The 21,794-nt window shown below is 37.3% G+C and overlaps 2 protein-coding genes across 3 annotated transcripts; both read left to right on the forward strand.

Annotated features, from left to right (window-relative positions):
- Positions 1-1,931: 1,931 nt before the first annotated feature.
- LOC124451328 (ceramide synthase 1-like) lies at positions 1,932-8,066 on the forward strand. 2 transcript variants are annotated; one of them, XM_047001943.1, is made up of 7 exons: positions 1,932-2,238; positions 2,710-2,869; positions 3,588-3,768; positions 4,334-4,495; positions 5,449-5,677; positions 6,544-6,580; positions 7,532-8,066. In XM_047001943.1, exons 1-7 carry the CDS (start codon positions 2,029-2,031, stop codon positions 7,657-7,659), a joined length of 1,107 nt encoding a protein of 368 aa, XP_046857899.1. In that variant the 5' UTR covers positions 1,932-2,028; the 3' UTR covers positions 7,660-8,066. The 2 variants fall into 2 exon arrangements, with proteins under 2 accessions (XP_046857899.1, XP_046857898.1); XM_047001942.1 differs by having other exon boundaries at positions 1,936-2,238; positions 6,538-6,580.
- A 567-nt stretch (positions 8,067-8,633) lies between these two features.
- LOC124451019 (coronin-2B-like) lies at positions 8,634-16,424 on the forward strand. Its single transcript, XM_047001654.1, has 8 exons — positions 8,634-9,039; positions 10,695-11,126; positions 11,531-11,653; positions 12,018-12,122; positions 13,116-13,322; positions 13,648-13,835; positions 14,583-14,718; positions 15,096-16,424. Exons 1-8 carry the CDS (start codon positions 8,836-8,838, stop codon positions 15,639-15,641), a joined length of 1,941 nt encoding a protein of 646 aa, XP_046857610.1. The 5' UTR covers positions 8,634-8,835; the 3' UTR covers positions 15,642-16,424.
- The last annotated feature ends 5,370 nt before the right edge of the window (positions 16,425-21,794 follow it).

Below are 21,794 nucleotides of genomic sequence, written 5' to 3' on the forward strand. Positions count from 1 at the left end.
TCGGGAGTTATACAAGTTATCTACAATATTATCCCTTGGTCACAAAGACTGAATGATGTAAATTGTTATTTCTAACAGTGGCCACTTGTTAGAAATAGGCAAAAAGCAAAATCATCGCACTTATGTGAATGATAATGTTAAAGTACTCTCGAAAGTTTAAAATGAAAATATTGTTCGGACATGTAGACGTGATGTGCAACCATTCCCCTGCGTGTGAGAGAACAACGGAATGTTTGCCATATTGGGTGACATTTGCCTTGTAAGTATGGAAAATCCAATGGGAAAATCCTTTGTTAAAATCATCAAACATGTCGGCTATGACGTAGCTTGCACACCAAGAATCGATAGAGGTTGCGGCCATTATTGATGTCGAGGAAAGTGGCAAACTTATGGGAGTTTCGTGTTCTCACTTCAATATATAACTGGATGTTGACGATGACTTTTTGTTTCAAGATCGAAACATAGAAATATTAAGAAACCAAGGAACTTGATCATTTAACAAATGTAGAACGATGTTTCGAATATGCTGTATCGCAAATTCCCATCACAATTCGGTCATTACATCTTAATTCATCGATCGTAGACTTACATCCTTATGTCTTAAGCGAGTTTTCTGTACTTAATCTGATGCTTTCAAACGTAGGTGATATATCTTGGTAGATTGATGACCGTGTCATGTCTTCAGTCGCTCGTCCTTTCCAATGGTAAAAGTTATTGTGCTTCTCGCATCAAAGCCTTCGTTTTTCTTTTAATTTTGTGCAAATTTGAACTTTTCAAATTTTTGTATCAATATTTGAATTATCCGGTTAATTTTGCGACAGGTTGTTGTATTTCCTAAGGGCCGTCTAAGAGCACCTTCAGCCGACAAACAGCACTTTCAAATACGTTTATCGAAGTGAAAAACCGTAGCTTTTATTCTGATAACTTCATATACCACACGAATTAATTTAATTGATTCATTTGTTTGGACGTCAATTTTTCTCAAATCATGATACAAAAGGATTAAATTCGTTGATTGTTTGAAAATATATGCAGAGCAAAGAGAAAAGGAATTAAGCTTTGTTTTAAGTTAACCGACGTCACTGGTTAGTACAAGGTAGAAAACAAAGCAATTAAGTATTTCCTCCTGAGGTTTGGAGAAAACAGAAGAAATTTTCTTTTCTTTTTCTCATTGAAGACTTTGGGAAATCAATGAGTGTAAGATTATCATGTCATGTGATTCCAACTTATAATTTAATTAAAATTTATCTCATCAGAAACCGCAATTCAACAATTCAACCCTCCATAAGGGGGTGTTTACATGAATCCGGAATGACTTTCAATCCCGATCGAAACGTGATGTCAATCCGTGTTTACATGAAACTAATTGTTGTTTTTCTTCGCACTCATTTTAACCCATTTAGCCTCTTTATTTACTTACGAGCTTCAATTTGCCAAAAGACAATACCCATGGCACATGCGTGCTTCGTCATTAATCACAATATCATTCAAGAATAAAACTCAATTCGCGTTTACATGAGATAAAAAGTAAATTTCGATCCGGAATGAAACTAGGAATGAACTCGATCCGGATCGAGTTGTGACTCATTCCGGATTCATGTAAACATGCAATAGGATTTCTTTTAAAGTGGAATGAGTTCATTCCGGATCGAAACTCATTCCGGATACATGTAAACACCCCCTAAGCTGGGAGGGTTGTTTATTTTCTCCCACCCGCGGCCACCTTTATTCAACTTGTGACAACGTCCACAATTAGCAACAACTAGACAAGATTAGCTAAAATTGATTATGCTATAGAACTTTAGTGCATTATCTTTTTTGCTTGAATTGAACCATGTCTCAAATCACTTTTTTGCTTTAATTACGATACAAGATAGCAAGTCAATATTGAACGTTCAGGTTCAGTTGAACGTCTTATTTCCGGTAAAACCCTTCAAGCATTTACAATTATAATTATTTTTGTATGAATAATGTTCGTTCGACCTTTTTAATCGAAAAGTAATCAAAAATTAATAGTAGCTTACGAACATGTTAACTTATTTGCTCATCTTTCGCGCGATTATTGAAAAGGCTGTTGATGTTTGGCCCGAACGAGGAGTGCGATGGAGTTTCATTCAGGATTTTATAAAAGATATGAAGCGCTATGGACGGGTTTCGTTGTCAGATGTGGGCGCTGTTCTTTTGATTGCTGTTGTTCTCACCGTACTTCGAGCCATGTCAACAACATATCTGCTTAAGGTTGGTTGCCTTTTATTTGCTTCATCCTTTGTTTGGTAAAAAGGAATGACTTGTTTGTAAAATGCTCTTTTATTGTGATGTACGCGGGGGGGCCTATGCCAGTGTATGTTTCTTTTCGCTCATGAATTCTTCTGACATGTTTCAATATCTCGACGAAACGATGCTAGGAATTTGCAAATTAGTATTATTCTTCGAATCTTAACTTAACGTGTGCTTAAAAAGGAAAATCAAAAGCGTAATTTACAATAGAAACCCTTGTGGTTTGCAGTTTCAGTTTGCCCAAGTTGTTATTTGTCAAGATTACTTATTTTAATGACGCCAAACTCTAAGAATGCATTAATTAGCCAATATTCAACATCATTTGAGGTAAACCTACTAAAGACATAGACTGAGTGGGATTTATATGTATCTTCCTTATTGTTTTGAATCATTTTTATTAGGGTATCAAACTTATTTTCATTTTCACTTCAGCCATTGGCTTATTGGATGAAGTTCACCCCAAAGAACAAAAAGAAATTCCCAGAAAGTGCCTGGAAATTCCTCTACTACTTTTCTATATACACATACACGTGTATATTGTTGTTTGGAAAACAATACCGATTCTACAGTGACCCAAAAACATGCTGGACAGGTAATTATAAATTCAGATATCAATTTTCTTTTGAGAAGTGTATCCTGGCTCTTTTTTGTATTAAGGGCTGCCTGTTGTAATGAGAATTACCTGTTGTGTAGTGAGGGCCATCAGGCTACCTGCTATCAACAAAGCTGCTAGGCTACCTGTTGTTAACATATTAATCATAACTAACTATACATAAATTCAACTTACTTGTTATTAATATTGTCTGAAAACATGAATTTTGTTTTGTAACAAGAAGGCTTTGGGAGGCATCCATTCAAAACTAACTAACCTAAATAAAACAAGCATCACATTCTTTCCAAATTACCAAGATTGGTGAGGCTACTTTCAAGGGCAGTTACATACTTTTAGGGGGAGGCTACTGGGCAGTTACTTTCAGGGGGAGGCAACTTTCAAGGGGCAGTTACTCTCAGGGGGAGGCAACTTTCAAAGGGCAGTTGCTTTTAGGGGGAGGGAACTTTCAAGGGGGAGCTTACTCTCAGGGGGACGCTACTTTTGAGACTCTAGCATATTTTCTTAACTTCCAGTGTGTGTCATGACTCACTTCCTGTTTCATGTAATCTCTACTTCTGAATCACAAGAATTCATGTTCGTTTGTGAAAAGTACACAATGGACGACATAAATAACAGATTACATTATGGAGAAAAACCAAACATTGACCTAACTGTCTCGATACAAGGTTGTAATCTGTTATTATGTATCATTTTTCAGAGTGGTTTGTGGGTATGCCGATACCATTTGATATCTACTACCTGTATTGCATTCAAACTAGCTTTTACGTACATTCTGTCTACGCTACGTTGTTCATGGATATTTGGAGGAAAGATTCTATTGCAATGCTCATTCATCATTTCCTGACAGTTTTCTTGCTTTCTTTTTCATATGCAGTTAGGTAAGTTGGCAACGGTATTACTTTGTGAATCAAGGGCTCAGTCAGTGCGGAAGATGGGGGAGAGCTCCTTCAAATCATTTGAGGAAGCAGGAGGGTATAAGGGGTGCAGGGGTGTAGGATGGGGACTGGAGGAGAGAGAGAAGTTGGTCCTTGACCTAATCACCTTTATCATAATATCATGTATTATGTGAGAAAATGCAGTTGTTGCTCAATTCAAATTGAAGAAACCCTTATCTTTTCTAAAGCCTCGAATCTTTATTTGTTCTTGTGGGTATGATGCCCAACACCCCTTGATCATACTTGCCCCTCCAAAGTCTTGATTCTAGCTATGCCATGGATTGTCTTCTTAAAAAGATTTAAGTAAAAGTCATATATGAGCCAGCATTCATTGCAACCTTGCATGTCCTGTGTGATGTTAGGCAGTATGAGCTGTAGCTGCAAACTAGGGGTATGCTGTATCTATCATTTATGACTTCTATTGGTAGACAGTCATGCTGTTCTTTCTGTTATCCTACAAAGCAGGATTTGCGCATCTCTGTTATAAACACTCAATGTTTTTTTATAGATATTACAAAGTAGGAGTTTTAGTCCTGTTTCTTCACGATGTTTGCGATGTGTTCCTGGAGTTTACAAAGATCTGCGTTTGTTGGAAAATCAGAGACAACAAAAAGCATTATTGGCCCGAAGTTCTCATTAATCTTGGCTTTCTTGCTTTTACATTTACATGGTACGTGATACGTTATTTGTGTGTTTTCCAAAGGCTGGGGTTAAAGCACGACAGTTAAGAACACCAAAGTGAGTGGGTTGAAGCCGGGAATATCGTGACATGTTTGTATATGTGGACCATCCAGGTTAGTGAAGTGTTGGCGTTGATGTTCACTGACGTTTGGACAACGTTAGCGGTAGTCACTTAAGATTCAAATGACTCTTCATTCTGAAGATGTCAAATGAAGAGTCATTTGACTCTGAAAATGACTACCGCTGCACGTTAGATTCACGGGCGAAGCTAGAACGCTAATTGGCGGAGTGAATATACATATATTCAGTTCTGTACTGTTGATTTTTTTTGAAATTAAAATCGCTAGCAAACTAAATCAGTCAGGCAGAGCTGAATATGTGAGTATTCACACCCACACCCCAATTAGCGTTCTAGTTTCGCCCCTGACTAGATTGACTCTGAAGATGACTGCTGCTAAAGTTGTCGAAACGTTAGTCAACATCAACGCGAACAGTCCTTCTCAGGACTTTACTAACCTGGACGATCTACATCTACAAACATGTAACTTAGGAACACTGTTGTCAGGAAAATGAAACTGCTCCGCGAATGTGTTTTTGACAAACGTAAATACCCGGTTATACCTTTACCAAAAGCAGCGAAAAAATTTATGCGTCCAACAACCATAAGAGTTTTTTTTATCTTTGAATGACCGCACGCAATAAAGATGTCATAAGTTTTGAAAAATTAGATTTCTCCCCTGTGTCTGCGCCAACTTCTGTAATGGCACCGCGCTCTCACGAAAATAGCCTTAGCAAGCAAGTCGTTTAACATATATTATGACCTATAATTTTTTATAATGATAGCTAAAGTATTACTATGTAATCTCTTTACGTTTTCATCCCCCCCCCTGAAATTTCCTTTCGGTGCCCCTAACTCCAACCAATAATTTTTGCCTCGTTAAGGTTTTACTTCCGTCTCTATGTATTTCCTTACAAAGTCCTGTATCCTACTGGAAAATACGCCATAGAACTGTTACCCGATGCGCCATTTTACTACTTCTTCAATGGCCTTCTTCTGTTTCTCTTTGCCATGGATCTGTGGTGGTTCCATTTTATCATCATGCTGGTCTATCGAGTTCTTACAGGACAGAGTAATGAGGTGGAAGACACAAGGGAAGTCGGAACGGCGGAGGTATTTTTATATTATTGCTTTTATCGTTTGAATCCGGATGTATCTAATTTCTTGGAGACGCAAACGCTAAGGCGGGGGCAAGTGAGATAACTTTTATCGCTGGGATTATACATCCAAGGATATTGTTGCTTTGAACTAGCCATATGCTTGTGTGTGTAGTAAGTGATTTGAACCCGGGAGTATTGTTGCATGGTATGTACAAGTAGATCGTTCAGGTTAATGCAGCCCTAAGACGCACTGTTTGTGTTGGTCTTGACCAATGAACTAAAATACACGGATCGCTACCTGTAATAGAAAAGCCTAATAATTTTTTGAAGCCAAATCTCACACCCGGACACGCGTAAGTAGTTCAATCAATTTTCACTCCGCGAGAGAATCTCGAAACATTACACATGCGTGCCTTGGTGTAAGATTTGGCTTCAATTATTTGCTTCACATAGCGTTCCATGTATTTTAGTCAATTGTGTTGACTGAGGTCGGCGGGTGTCATCTTCAGAGTTCGTGCATGCTTTTATGGCCTACAGGATTTTTTTGTTGCGTTACCATTATGAACAACCATCACTCTGACATTAGATTTTGCAACCTAGTCTTTAACGCAGCCATTATTACAAGTGAAGCTATATTTCCATACCTTACGTCGATGTGACGTTGTTAAGGCCTAACCGTATGTCTCTCTACGCCGGGATGGACGAGTGATGATTTTGTTGAGGGAGGGGAGGGTGTGTTGGAGTTTGAATTAAATCGTAAATTATAAAATTTTACCAATTTTTACCAACCAAGATATCTATTCACGACACGTTAAACGAGTTATACATAGCTATTATATGTGCAACTTCTGACAAATATGTTTTTTTATCGAGGACCAGTTGTTAAATAGCGAAGATGACGAACATCCTTCAAACGGTGAGTTACATGTTACATGCAAGTTTGTTGTTGCGAACGCATCTCTTTCTTCCTGATCAGATGGACTTTTGTACAACTTTGCGAATTGAATAAATGATTTTCGAATGCGAAATAATGGACAAGTTTTCAGTTTCTGCAAAAAAAAAGCAAGCAAGCGAAACTGTTCTTGAGATTTACAAACAAATAAGGATTGTAACGACCATTTTCGACGTTTCCGCGACGAACGAGAAACATCTCGATAAATTTTCACTTCGCGATGTTGAATACGCGTGTATATTAGATAGGTTTGTGTGCATTATATTTCTAATAAATTATATTATCGTAATTATTTCTTATTATTTTCATTATGCCTTGTGCTTCTTGGGGAAACAAAAATAATTGGGACGAAGTGGAAATTGGAAAACGTAATGTACACAGCCTCATGAAAACAGAAACATGTACACTGTTTAAAAAAACCTTCAGATTGCACTATGCTAATCCCATGTGTGCATTATTTCGCACATTTCGCAGTTAGATTTAAAATTTCCAGGAGCGGAAGATTTTGTACTTGTTTCAAAGAAATGCAATACATCTCACAATTTTTAGGCATTCATAAGGCGTTGAAATCATGACAGTAATGTTAACTTTTAAATTTCGCCTTTTTTATAAACCATCTGGTAAAGGTCTTTCTCGTAAAGGTTTTTCATCAGATAGATATCCTGTAGAACGCTTGCGTAGCTTTAGTAATGTTGTCACTTGTCAGAATGTCGATTCACAAATTTGCTCGGGCTATAAAATAATTTCGGTGTTCTCTCACTGTAAGAATACTGGATTTGTAAAGAAATGAAAATGTCTTAATTATATAATAATTTGAATGACACCAAACCTGCAGGCTCGCTATACCTCAGATGAGCTGTTGAATTCACTCAATCGAGCGTTTAAGTTGAAGTATTTGATATTCTTTGCTTTTAGGAGTGAGCCCCCCGGCGCATTTAGTCAGAAGAAAAAACGGTGCTGCTGCATTCATGGGCAGCCAAACGACAAACAGTCACGTGGAGGAAGTACGTCATCGTCAAAAAGAATCGTCCACGGAAAGATAACGCTTTCCAATTTTTATATTAATCAAATGAATGCTGAATCGACGTATGCAATTGTAGTACGGTATAATTTTTATGTGCTAGACAGTTTTTCTACTGGGAATATATCTGTCGCCAAAAATCGATTTGTTACGGATTGCCTTTATTTTTTTAAAACATATAGCGAAATTCTTTTGATTTGATTATCGTCTTAAGTGATTTTGAACACCCGGCTTTGAATTGAAACTATTTGCAAAAATTGTGACTTAACTAGATGTTACGAAGGTCGAGAATATTATACTCGCGTTTCATCGTATTTTGTAACCATTCGCACTCGAAAAGTAATTGCTTTTCCCTAACTACGGCTTGCAGAGGACATAAAAACAAATGTATGATACTTAGAATCGTGATGAATTTTGATTGTATTTGTACTCTTGTTGTTTCTCTGTTCATTTTCTGGAGGGTTTATGACAAGCAAAACACCTCACAGGTACGAGATTTTCGGCTGGGGGGGGGGCGGTTATTTATAAACAGGGCAGCTGAGACTCTGGGAGGGGGGCTTCTACCCGAGCACTCCTTCCTAAAGGGTCTACCGCCATTTGAAAGACATTTGATATTTTTTTCCTTAAAGCTTCTTTATTAGATAGTATATCCTTTTTGAAGTATGTACTTCCTCCTTGAGGTTACTAATATTTATAATCATGACGTCACGGTGCCCCTGAAGAAAGCTTTGACAAAGAATCTCAGCTTCTTTACCCGTTTAATAATGACGCTTATAGATGCCGAGGGCTATGTTTGGTTTATAGTTGGAAAAAATATCGACTCCTTTTCCCCCTTCACTTTTCCCAATTTGTTATAATTCCTGTTCTCCTATGCTATGAATAAGCAGACAGCATTTGAGTATCAGACCTTATTAGACGACAACCAATATTTTGAATTCCTTCTTTGTGAGAGTTACTTGTCACGAGGTATGCAATGACCAATCAAAACGCAAGGCTCGAGAACAGTGGGTGAGGTACATTAGTGAGGGGTGATCGATGAATTCATAGAGTCTTATGTACACAAACATGGGCGATATTTAGTTGACTTTATTTTGGTGTCATCTGTGGGGGTTCTAGCTTAAACCCGCCGTCGAAGTTGTACGTTTACAGAGTGAAGATACTGTTGACAATGCATCGCTTTCACGTATAGTATTTCATAATGTGGCGAAAAAACTTGGTCACGCATTCAAAGTTCCGGAACGTGTACGGAGAACCTTATAGAAAAGACAAATGTTATGAAAATGTGAAATTTACGAAGAACGCTTGGGATGGCACGTATTGCGCCGTAAATTCCAAATTCCTTGCTGTCGTTTTAGATACGAGCCGTGCCGGTGGCGCCTTCCTTGTGATTCCTTTGGAGAAAGTAAGTGATCTGGGGAAGGGAACAGATTTGTGATCATATGTCCGAATTCCTAAATATATTACTGTCTTGTTGTTATCGCTAGACTCATCGTTATGGTATTGTTGTTTATGTTTTAGCGATTTTACGGTATTTACATTATTTAACCCTGCATGTTCGGACGGGAACTTGTAGAATTTATCAGATGGCTTGTTCGTTTGTCAAGTACAATTAAATGCAATTATGCATAGGCTTCTATTGAAAACGGTTAAGAGTCTTACATTGATAATGCATTAATCTCTTGATTTAATGATACGATATTAAAATATCGCGTTTGTTCGTTTAAACTGGCTATTCCTATGTTTGTTTTTGAGCGACGTTCATAAATCAACGATTGTTATGATAATTTTGCTGCAAGACCTTTCGTTTTCTTACAAAGTCTAATTTATTACATTTACGATAATTACATGTTTGACTCTGAAGATGACTACCGCTAAGGTTGTCGAAACGTCGGTCAACAACAACAAAAACAGTCCTCAGGACTATACCAACCTGGACGATCTACATTTACAAACATGTAACGATACTCTCGGGTTCAAACCATTTACTTTATTTACAATAATATTTTACATCTTACTTGATACAGTTAATGCAAATACAGTACTTAACCGAACGACGATACAGCATGAACGGTACAAAATCACACGATTTATAACTACAAGCGGTCCAATACTATCACTCCCTACCATGGATTATGACATTGCTATTATTCAGAATATTTATACAGGATAAATTCATCAGTCAGCGTAATAAAAACGCTGTTATCAAAGAAGTCTTTAATATGTTATTCAGGTTTATGAAAAACAGATGTGTAAAACAAAATATACAAATTGGTAAAAAAAAAAGATAAATACGAATTAATTTAGCCAAAAATAAAAACTAAAAAATAATTGAAAATAAATTACTTTAAATGTTCTTCAAATTACTTTAAAGAGTCTTCCTAAAGAGGACCCTGGATTTATAGTTTTGTAGTTCAACAGGAAAACTATTAAAATCTGAAGCATCCAAGAAAGACCACTCTAAGCATATTCAAAAGCTACTGTAAGCATGTCTTTCATCAACTCCATTCTAAATGTTATTCACATTTTTATTGCCCACGAACTGTGATAAGCCATGATGCCTTACTTCATGAGGTTTTTGTTGTTCACGTGATGCGTATTTTGGCCATTTATAGATGTACCCTGAGGAACAATGAATCAGCAGGCGTTTGAGTGGAATTTTATATCTCACTTCATTCATTCTCTGGTGATGATGTGACATTAAAGCAGCGGCAGATTACTTAGTAGGCTAAGTAGGTTGAAGCCTGCATGCACGCTCTTTTGAGAGGATGGTTGCATTTGGACTTAATTAGTGTCTCCTTTTTGCCATTCTGGACAAACTGAATGTTCTTAATTTAGACTCAATGCGAATTTTATGCCATTGAAATCATAAAATTAATTCTTAATTATATGCTATTGGAAACATATTTGTGTACAATTCAAGGTCTTCTTCGTCCTTGAATTTTTCAAAGTATGTCCTTAAAAGTCCAAGATAATAGCTTGAATTTCATTACTTCAGCATTGTACGAACCCCACAGACCATTAATATACCCATGTTTCCACTGCTGGTTTCTTCTTCAGGTTGGGCATCAACCATTGACGAATCCTCGTGTGGTCGGTCATCAAAGAGAAGTTCTTGATATCCAATGGAATCCTTTTAACGACCACATAATTGCGTCAGGTTCGGAAGATGGAACAGTCAAGATCTGGCGCATCCCATCGGGCGGGTTGACCGAGGATCTTATGGATCCCCTGGTGGATCTTCGTGGACATCAACGTAAAGTTGGACTGATCAGGTGGCATCCAACAGCCAATGGAATCATCGCAAGTGCAGCATTCGATTTCAAAGTTATCATTTGGAATGCATTGAAAGCGAAAGCTTTATGTACCATCGACTGCCACAAGGACACTATATTTGATCTTGCTTTTAACTTCAATGGTAGCAAGTTGGCCACTACCAGTAAGGATAAGAAGATCCGCGTTATCGATGCTCGTACAGGAAAACTGTTGCAGGTGATTATTCCTACGGACTCATCATCAATTATGGATGAATATTGCACATTATGAGGGCATACCTTGAAGAAATCAATTCTGTTCTGTTGTGTTTTGTCTATGTATATCTTGCATGGGTTAAATCTATGTTAACATGGAGGCTGATGGAGCAGGGATGGATTTAGGATGATTTTGTAGAAGGGGGGTGCTCTCGTTTTTATAAGATGTCGTTTATGATTGTTATCTCACTGTAACCAAGGCTAGGAGAGTGCACAACCCCTCCGCACCCTTCCCCTCGATCAATCTTTGATTTGCTAGTATGCATTAGTTGACAGGCAAACTATTGCCTTTGGACCCATTGCTGTTATATATATTGAAGTTGAAAGTAAATTTCCCTCTTGCTTTTCTTATTTTTGCACATTTAGCAATTTAATGGTCATGCAAGTCCAAAGACGTCGCATGTTGCTTTTACAGATGAAATCAGTGACTACATCGTTACCAGTGGTTGTAATAGTTCTTCATCTAGAGAAATATCGCTTTGGGATTTGGTAAGTTGTTCTTCTCAAAACAAAGATCAAAGTCCGTATTTTTAGTAGCACACAGTTGTGTTTTCAAACTTGTAAAAATACTTTGATTAAAATGAAGCACATTATGATCACTTGGCTGATTTTCATGCATCAAAGTGTTAAAACCAAGAATTCTTTACTTGAGAATTCATCGGCATCCTGCATCAGCAACGTGCTTACCTGAATGTAAAATGAGGGGGTGGGGCGTGCTTACTAGATGCTCATGCCAAGAGTAAATAACATGATGAAAACTACAAAAATGACTTGAATTTTGATTTGCAGGAGCATGATGCTCGGTTTGTTACGAGTTGCTTGTTCAAATCATGTATTTCATTTTCTTCAACAGAATCAAACATCATCGCCAGTTAAGACTGACGTCATAGATAGCTCATCAAGTATTTTGATGCTACACTACGACATGGATCTCAAGATTGCTTATGTTGCTGGAAAGGTACAGGCCTCACTATTTCAATTTCATTAGCAATTTTCTATTTTTGTTTCATCTGTGTGGTTTGATGGTTATTTATACTTAACTTTAATCCTAATCCTTAATTTTATCATACTATTTTATGGCCGATGTGTTGGATTAGGGATCAATTTCGCGTAATGTAAGAACACGAAATTACACAGTCTCAAGAATTTCTTACTAGCTAAAAACAGTTTAGTATGGTAACATTGTGTCAAAGTACCCAAACTTTAGGTATGAGTTGCACAACAAAAAAATAGTATATTTAATCTCTAGTGGATGTTCCATTTGCATTAGTTACAGCTTTGCGTCTGTTAGGCGTGTGCTGTCTTTTGAGTTAAGCTTTGGTGTGAATGATGATCATCACTTGCTAATGTTACTAGACAAATTTTGACTTGTGAATCGACGTGTAAAATGTCCTGTAACATGATTTGTGAATCGACGTGTAAAATGTCGTGTAGCATGACTTTTGAATCGACGTCTAAAATGTCGTGTAACATGACTTGTGAATTGACGTGTAAAATGACGTATAACATGATTCTTGAATCGACGTGTAAATTAGCGTGTAACTTGGCTTGTGAATCGACGTGCAAAATGACGTGTAACATGATTTTTGAATCGACGTGTAAAATGACGTATAACATGATTTTTGAATCGACGTGTAAAATGAAGTGTAACATGATTTTTGAATCGACGTGTAAAATGACGTGTAACATGACTTTTGAATCGACGTGTAAAATGTCGTGTAACTTGACTTGTGAATCGACGTGTAAAATGACGTATAACATGTCTTTTGAATCGACGTGTAAAATGACGTGTACGTGACTTTTGAATCGACGTGTAAAATGACGTGTACATGACTTTTCAATCGACTTGAAAATGACGTTTTCATTTACATGTCTATGGTTTGAAAATAAATGCGCTCTTTGCATGGAAATTGAGCAAATCGTAATCAGTAGATGGTAATGCCTTGCGTAGGGCGATGGTTTGATTCGTTACTATGAAGTAAGAAGAGAGGAACCTTTCTTGCTTCGACTGTCCGAGTACAGAAATTCGTCACCGCAAAAGAGTTTGGGAAAGATGGGCAAGCGAGGTCTGGACTTTGGTCGTTGTGAAATCTTTAGATTTTACAAACTTCATCCAAACAACTGGATAGAGGTTTTGCCAATGTACTGTCCAAGGCGGGTAAGAACTAAAAACTCGTACATCGACTTTTATTTAGTCATTTGTCAATCATTTCTGGCGAGTGATATTTGAAAGTGTGGTTTTGTAGACGTTAGGACATTTTATTATTTGCTCCCAAAATTATCGAATTTTCTACGCCACTGTAAATTCGACAGTATTTTATGTGTGTCGAGGCAAGATTGTGTATATACTGTGCAGAAAATAAGAAATTAATGTATTGCACATCGTCATTTCTTGCTGCTGTTTAATGAGTCAAATTCCAATTCAAAGTTTGTTGTTATTTTGGTATTTTCCTTTTCGAGAATTCATCTGTTATATATTTTAGTCTGACGAATTCCAAGAGGACCTTTATCCTCCTAGTCCCAGCATGCAACCTGCTCTTACTGCTGACGAATGGGTCAGCGGTATTGATAAGAATCCCAACATGATTTCGTTTAAAGATGGCCAACAGCTCGGTGACGTAGTTGGAACGACGTCACCTTCAGGAACTTCGACAGCTGAAAAGTTTAGCAGGTACGTCACATTACCGTCCTGCGCATGCACTATTTCACTGTTTAATTTTTTTTTTTTTTTATTTTTCGAGTGTATTATTTGCGGAAACATTTACATACACACATACATACTTAATCTCATACATCAGCAGTCTTTAAGTATAGTGTTATACTTGGGACGATTTTCTAATTATCGTATAATGTAGGAAATTAGGGACACGTCTTTATCTAACCAGTTGTTTTGCCATTTACGACACGTCCTCCATCTTGGTAGACTTAAACAAAAATTTCTCTTGTTTACAATTCAAATTTCTACCAACATGACGAATAGCTTTGTGTCGTTTGACTCCTTGGGAGATGGTTGGAATCCATCTATTTTTTAAAACATGTGAGGCGTGGAAATGGGTGTCTATTTTGCAAATATAAAATTATTGGGAAATGCATTTCGGGAAAAGTCCACATAACAGGAGTCCGTTGCACGAAGCTTGGATAGCGTTATCCATTGGATAGCAAATTTTTTAAACTAGTAAAAAAGGTGTTCATATTTTCTTTACGGCAAAGAAATTTTGTAATCTTAGAAGCAATATTTTATTTCAGTGATTGCTCAGTTCAAACTGAAGCTTTCAACCGTTTATAAAATTTACATGCTTCGTGCAACCGGCCCCGGAACTAGACTAAATTTTTTTGTGGTTGACTTTTGGGTGTATCTATATTCTGCCGTATGGAAAAGAGTTTGGAAGCTAACTAGGGTTTCATTTTTTCTCTTCAGCATGTTCAACAGGCCGGACGATCAAACAGCAAAAGGCGAGATGTCTGTATCTATTGACTATAGTTCGCCTTCATCAAATGACATCCTCTCAAAATCGGATAGCGGCCACTCATCAAACGACAGTGCTTTTATGAAGGTAAGATATTTCAAAATACTGCAAACATCAAGCATCAACTGTGAATAACTTAATGTTAATGTGTAGAACCCAGTCCCCTAGTTGTCAAACGACCGTTTTTAATTTCAAGCAAGGATGCCACCTTTTTTAATGGCTGAAAGCGAGAGTCTAAGTCAAATATAAACTTTCAAAAAAGTTCGAAACTTCAATCTTATTGGTAAACATTTTAAAACCAAACCTAGACTATCACCTCAGCCACTGTATCGAATTTCGGCAAAGTCAGGTATCTAGCAGACTGGGTTCTAGGTCATTGCTTTGTGTATTTTGTAAAGTTGCCTCGCATTTCATCCAATAAAATGTGTGCGTTCATAATTTTTTGTTGTTGAATGGCTTTTTAGCTTCAACAGCGATGCGATGAGCAGGAGCGAGAAATTGCCCGACTGAAGGGTACACTGTCTCAGCGCGATGATCGCATCCACAAACTGGAGCGCGAACTTGCAAACAAAGACTCGGAGATATCGAGAAAAAAGGAAGAATTTGGAAGAGAGAGGGAACAGCTGGTGAAAGAAAATCAAATTTTGAATAGCAGATTGCAAGCGAAAGAACGCGGTGATATGACGGTTGTGAAAAGCAGCGAGGCGAGCGTGGAAAGTATCCCACATCGTCCCAAGCAACTCGTTCAGGAGTCGATCACGTCATCAGTGAAACACAAGATGTCCCTTGAGGATCATGGTATCCATCATGTGCTCGATGATGCTCACAAAGAACCTATGGTGGGTTTCCATGACGATAGAAATGGTATCGAAGATATTGAGATAAGTCCATCGTTAGGAAAGCAATCGTCGCATAGCGAATATCGTCTCGAGGACATCGAGGCTGAACTGGAAATGTTACATGATGAATTGGCGCAGACGCGGGAAATTCGCCAATCCAAAAGAAACTAGACCACCAGATGAAAAGGTCCGTCGCTTATTCAAATATTCGAACTCCCCTGTGTAATAGTGAGAGCTGACTTCTCGCAGCTTCTTGGGAGGGTGATTAATTTCCTTATCTAATATTGATTTATCGAACTCATCTTTAACTTTGTAATTTTGTGTTGATTATTTTGACATTACTGACTTAAATCGTATAGTTCTGTTTCTCTTGCGATCAATAGCGTAGCCAGCCGGGCAAGTTTAGCTCATGCTATAGCAATATTTCGTTGTTTACGTACTGTAAAAACTATAGATTTCTAAAGAAATGAAAGATGATGAAGTCTGTCAGGACTAACACGTGCTAGCCATCCGTCTTACTGTATATGGTATAAAGTGATTGAGAAGATTTTTGAAAACGTCAACCATTATGTAATAGGATACCAATCACCAGTAATGGAGCCAGCCCAACTTTTTACTACCGCTATGCAAATATTTTCGTGCTTACTGACCGTGAGAACAATTGATTTCTAATGAAACGAATAATTGTAAGCTTTCAAAATTTACATAGCGGAAGTGAATCTGCATGCTGGCTACGCTACTGCACATGCGTATAAATGGCTTGGCTTGTTTACGTTTTGCTGACAGTCAGGGTGATCCCTAGAGAGGTTGACCATTGTTTCTTGTTTTGTCTAAAAGCACTCGACCAAATCTGCCTTCCAGCAAAATGTAAACGAGGCAACAAACTATCTGTACGAATTGTCGTTTTCCTTAGATATTATTAAATGATGGCATGAATGTTGTCGCGATTCTAAATGTTTTCGCATCAACTATTGCGGCGTTTTTTACTTTCTTATTGGATAACACCTTCAGATTTATATGTGGACGTGGACAAAGGAAGATTTTAATGGTCCTTATCCTCTACGAAGTGAATGTAGAAAATAGTGAAAAAGCGATGGAAAACGGCCATCTCATTGTTTAAAGATATATGGTTCCTTATGTCGTCTTCAATCTCTTCTCGTCGTTTTTGATCTTATAGCTCAGGGGTCTCCAAACTTTACAGTCAGAGGGCCACATCAACTTTCATCCAGCATGTTGAGGGCCGAAGAATATAAAAAATTTCCACGTTATCCTTCAGCTTTTTAAATTTCGCAATGTGCTTGAAACGGAAGTAGGAAGTTGGAAGAAAAATTGACGTAAGCCACTCTTGCTAGTTGGCTTGCGACATAACGTGAACTTTCTGCGCAAAGTTTATTTTGTTTAATAATATTATTTTTTTCTTAAGTGTCTCTGCGGGCCGGATTGAGAGACCCAACGGGCCGCATCTGGCCCGCGGGCCGTAGTTTGGAGACCCCTGTTATAGCTAATTAGGTGCAGATGTGTTATCAAGTAAATTGCTATCTTTTGACAACTCGTGATGCGTAGTTTTCACTAACCCTCCTGTTCTTTTATTTTACTTTATTTTCATTAACTCTTCGTTTCCATAAGAATGCTATGAATGTGTTAACGAGCAATAAAATGAAAAGAACTTTATCGGCATATTTAGATGTATAATAAGAATGGAAAACAAAAGATATTTTCTTCTCGTGTTCATTCCTATTTGATTTTTTTATTGATTTATGGAAGAGATAAAAGGGTGGAAAGTGTCAATTTATAATATTGGTTCACTTTAGGAGTTTAAAGCGAGGACCGTTTATTGGTAATGGTTCACCAGCATTAGGAATTGGGAAAAATGGCTTCAGCGCTTTGCTTGATGACGTGCGCATGATTGTTGTGCCTTTTGTTTTTCTTCTTTTTGCTTATGTCACACAAATATCTGAAGCAGAGTACATTGTTCCATAAGATTAAATGGACTTTTGCTGTGCCAATCAAATTATCGCTTTTAATGTAGTCAAATTAATGATAATTTGAACGACTATAAATGTGTGAAATCAGTTCGCTGCTCGTCGAGATTCACTGGAAAAGACGAGGAAGTGGTGCTTCGATTCAAGGTTGGTCGAAAAGTTATCTTGCAACTAACTTGTTCTTGAAAGTTCGGAGTTTTTTAGTCTTCGCGTTGTTTCAACCTGCCTTGGTATCATTGAGTAGTAAAGTTAAGAAAGAGCATTTATGTTTCTTGTCGTGCGCGTATGAATGGTGGAATGAATGCAACATGAAACTTGGTTTAATAAAACGACTCGTACGTATTATATCGCAGTTCTCTGCCTTAATATAATTTGCAGAGTTTCGTTTGTCCTCTAAAACTTTATGGTCGATCGTCTTTCTCGTAACCATAGAAGCTATAGGGCGTCTTTAACATGATTTGTCATAACTAAAGCAGAACGAAAGAATGATTTTAAGATTGTGGCATTAAAAGCTATCGATCCGTTGGCCGTATTTGTATTTAAGGCATATCAGTTTATCTTGTAAACATGTCGTTTGTTAGGGTTTAGTTTGAAATGTTCCAAACTTGAATTCAAAGCAATATGTTTTTCCCACCATGCTTAACGATAAACTTTGTATCACTTCTTGTGTTTAGTTTCTCACATGAAGTGATCTTTTTATAATAGTTCTCCGTTAACGCCATGTATTTTTCTCCTTTATTATTTAATATAGATGGGAATTTAGACTGGAATCAATAAATCGTCTCGTGTAATGGAATGTTTGTCTGTATTTTCGATTCCTCGCTAATTCAGTTGCTTGTACTTGTAGCAGTGAAGGGCCCCACTGTTACAGGTGCAGTCGACTGACATTGGCTCTGAATCAATTCTACAGCAAGAATTCCATGGACGTGCGGACTTCGCATTGAACTGGAGGTACGTGTCTAATCAACGAGCAAATTCAACTTTGAACTTTCGAACAATTTCCATTGAAAAAAGTTTTCAGGAATGAAAATACTGTGTGACAATTTATTATGATAACTTAACGTTTGTAATTTGTCGATCAAGGACAGGTTTCGACAAGACGATCGCGCAAAGGAATACACGGGGATTGTTGGATATCAAAGATGAAAATTGTTACCGTTAAATTTACACAGAGACGACAATAATGTATGGCGCTAGGGACTTGATCCTTACACACGCTAAATTGAAACTAATTATGGACCATACGATAATCGAGAGAGGGATTGTTCAATTCAAGACGGACAACGATTACATACACATTGGAACACGACCTGTTCGACCGAATGACGATGGATGGAGCTGTAACGTGTAACGAGCGGCAATATGGCAAGATGTCACGAATTATGAAGCGGATGTCTTGGAAAGAATTCAGGTTTTTAATTGATAGTTAAACTACTGTAGGTTATTTCGCATGCACTCACATTAAAATGTGAATGCTTGTGAGGAAGTGGATCCCGATGGTCTTATGATAAAGTTTTAACACCTGAAAAATTGGTAGTCTTTATCTGCTGTTATTAATCAATTTGATTATAGTTTGTTCAGCTTTTCTTTGTAAGATGAAGTCGATTTTTTGGTCTAAAACAAAGTAATTACCGATTCGTTTAAGTGCACCGTGTCCTCACGAAAAAACGTGCATGCACAATGTTGAAGTTTAGGCTATCTCTGATCACTATAGTTGTGTTGCCGCTTTGCAGTACTTTTCAGTCTACGATTTTGTGATTCAAAACGACTTTTCTTTGAGGTCTAAAGTGAGGTATAGGTTATTTTTTTGAAACTTACCTGAAAGTGAGCAATTTTTAATTAGCTAAGTTTTACTGTGCAGTTTGAAATACAACGAACAGTATGGTCACATAGTGAAAAGTATGGACGTATGGTAAAATTATGGACATATGGGGAAAAGTATGGAGAGATAATGACAAGAATGGACATAACAAGAATGGACGTATGGTGAAAAGAATGGAAAAATAATGAAAAGTATGGACATATGATAACAAGAATGAACATATGGTGAAAAAATGGACAAATAATAAAAAGTATGGACAAATGATAACAAGAATGAACATATGGTGAAAAAATTGGACAAATAATGAAAAGTATGGACATTTGATAACAAGAATTGACATGTGACACTCTTGATGAACTCGCTCATCTTTCAGATGAATATTCAATTCAAATAAATTTTCTCCTTATAAATACTTCAAAGCAAAGCCCAGAAATGGCTGGGGTGGCAAAAATCATAAGGAAGTCATCCCAAAACCTAGAACTATGAATTGGTATTACTTTGTTCTGGAAAGCATGTCACTGCACAGCTTGACATGAGTATCATCCTAAATTACGACTCGATCGCCAACAGCAAAGCCGTAAAGTCTTGTGCGACACTCATTGTTGAAGATGTCTTTAAAAAGGTGGAATATCTCAGTTAAGTAAAAATCAACATGTGAAAGTTACGTGCCAAGAGTGAACTAGACATATTAAATTTGGAATGTTGATGCTTGGATCTTTATACTACAAAAGGTGTCCTCTCGATTAATATTGGTGAACTGTTCAGTTAGTACACACCGTTCTACATCGTAGATTGTCTAGAAATGTGTTTGCGGTACGAATGATTGTTTTGTTAATAAGTTCAGATAAACCATTGCGCATGATCAAACATGCAATACATAAACTAGCTAAGCTTTCACAGGTTTTCATTTCGAAGTTGCCAAAAAGTGCTAGCTCACGTGTAAAGATCTTTTAATAGCCTCGGTTTTGCATGCGTTCAGATTTTATAATGTTAAAACCTGTCTTACTATGTACATATTAAAGGCATCGGGATCTGCTGCCGGAACTTTCGAAAACAACGTGATGTTTTGATTTCTGAAAACATTTGTAAAATGTACTTGATTTGTGGAAGGTTTTTCACCGGATCCGCTGGTTTTCCTTCCCTTTCGTTTCGCCAAAAAACAGTGTCCAGTTTGGAGGCCAAAGGACAACAATGAATTTGTTCAAATAATGCAATATCACAGTTATAACTTTGACCTATGGGTTGGAATCCCAGAGCACTGCTTGCCATTTGTGAAAAAGTACGAATTCGACTTTTATCTCGCGATGAAAACGACTATTTGTGCGTTGAATTATCGTCCACCACGGTGCTGCGGTTCAGGCGTACGCATGGCGCGCCCATTTTTTCACGTTTGCATTCGTTGGCGAAAATTAAGTCGTCAGCAGCATGTGTCAATGAAATTATGCACTTTGTCGCCATGGCAACAGATAACTAATTGTATTTTATAACAACAGTTGAAAAGATTATCAATCAAGTTACTTACTTTGAAAAACCAACGTGTCCTTTATTCTTGGATTGCAAACAGCCTCCACGGAAATACCAAAGAATGTGGTCCGCCCACGAGGGTCATGTTGACGGCCGGCGCTCACAATAACATTGATTAAATATTCTTTTGTAAGTGACCGCCAACAGAGCGGTTTTGACGTACTTGCAAATTTTACTATTTAAATCATATTTTCATTCAACAGAACTTTTGAAACGACATTGTGGTTTCTAAAACACTTTATTCCTGTCTCTTTTCGTCGTCAATAAATTGAAGATTTTTTGATTACACAACTTTTGACGTCATTTAAGTTCAAGAAAACTGTGGTTAAAATGATAAGGAAATTTTGAATCCTCAATTCTTCACAACGCAGGGAGCCCTGACCTGTTGAAGTAACGTATCAGCACATAAACCCGCTTTTTCATATTTTCATCATGTAATTTGACTTCGCAGTTTGTGTAAAGCGGAAATTTCATAATCTTACAATACGTTGACTGTAGACAGTGAAAAGTTACATGTTCGTAGATGTAGATCGTCCACGTTGATATAGTCCTGAGAAGGACTGTTCTTTTTGTTGTTGACTGACGTTTCGACAACCTTAGCGATTGTCATCTTCAGAGTCAAATGACTACCGCTAAGGTTGTCGAAACGTCAGTCAACAACAACAAAAACAGTCCTTCTCAGGACTATACCAACCTGGACGATGTACATCTACAGAAATGTAACGATACTTCCGGGTTCAAACCATTTACTTTACAGTGAAAAGTGATACTAATAAACTGTTTTAAAAGGTACACAGTCATTTTTAAGGTTATGTTCAATGGCAATACAATGCAAATATCACAATTTTTATCATATACTATGGAAGGCGTTGCCTTTTTTATTGACGTTCTTTAGATTCCCAATTGGTGGTGGTATTATTCGTATATGCACGAACTCCCGTATTATGTGCTGTGAAATTCATTGTTTTTCACCTACATTATACTCCCACACTCTAA

The sequence above is a fragment of the Xenia sp. Carnegie-2017 genome, unplaced genomic scaffold, assembly GCF_021976095.1.
Source record: "Xenia sp. Carnegie-2017 unplaced genomic scaffold, XeniaSp_v1 HiC_scaffold_24, whole genome shotgun sequence".
Lineage (NCBI taxonomy): Eukaryota > Metazoa > Cnidaria > Anthozoa > Malacalcyonacea > Xeniidae > Xenia > Xenia sp. Carnegie-2017.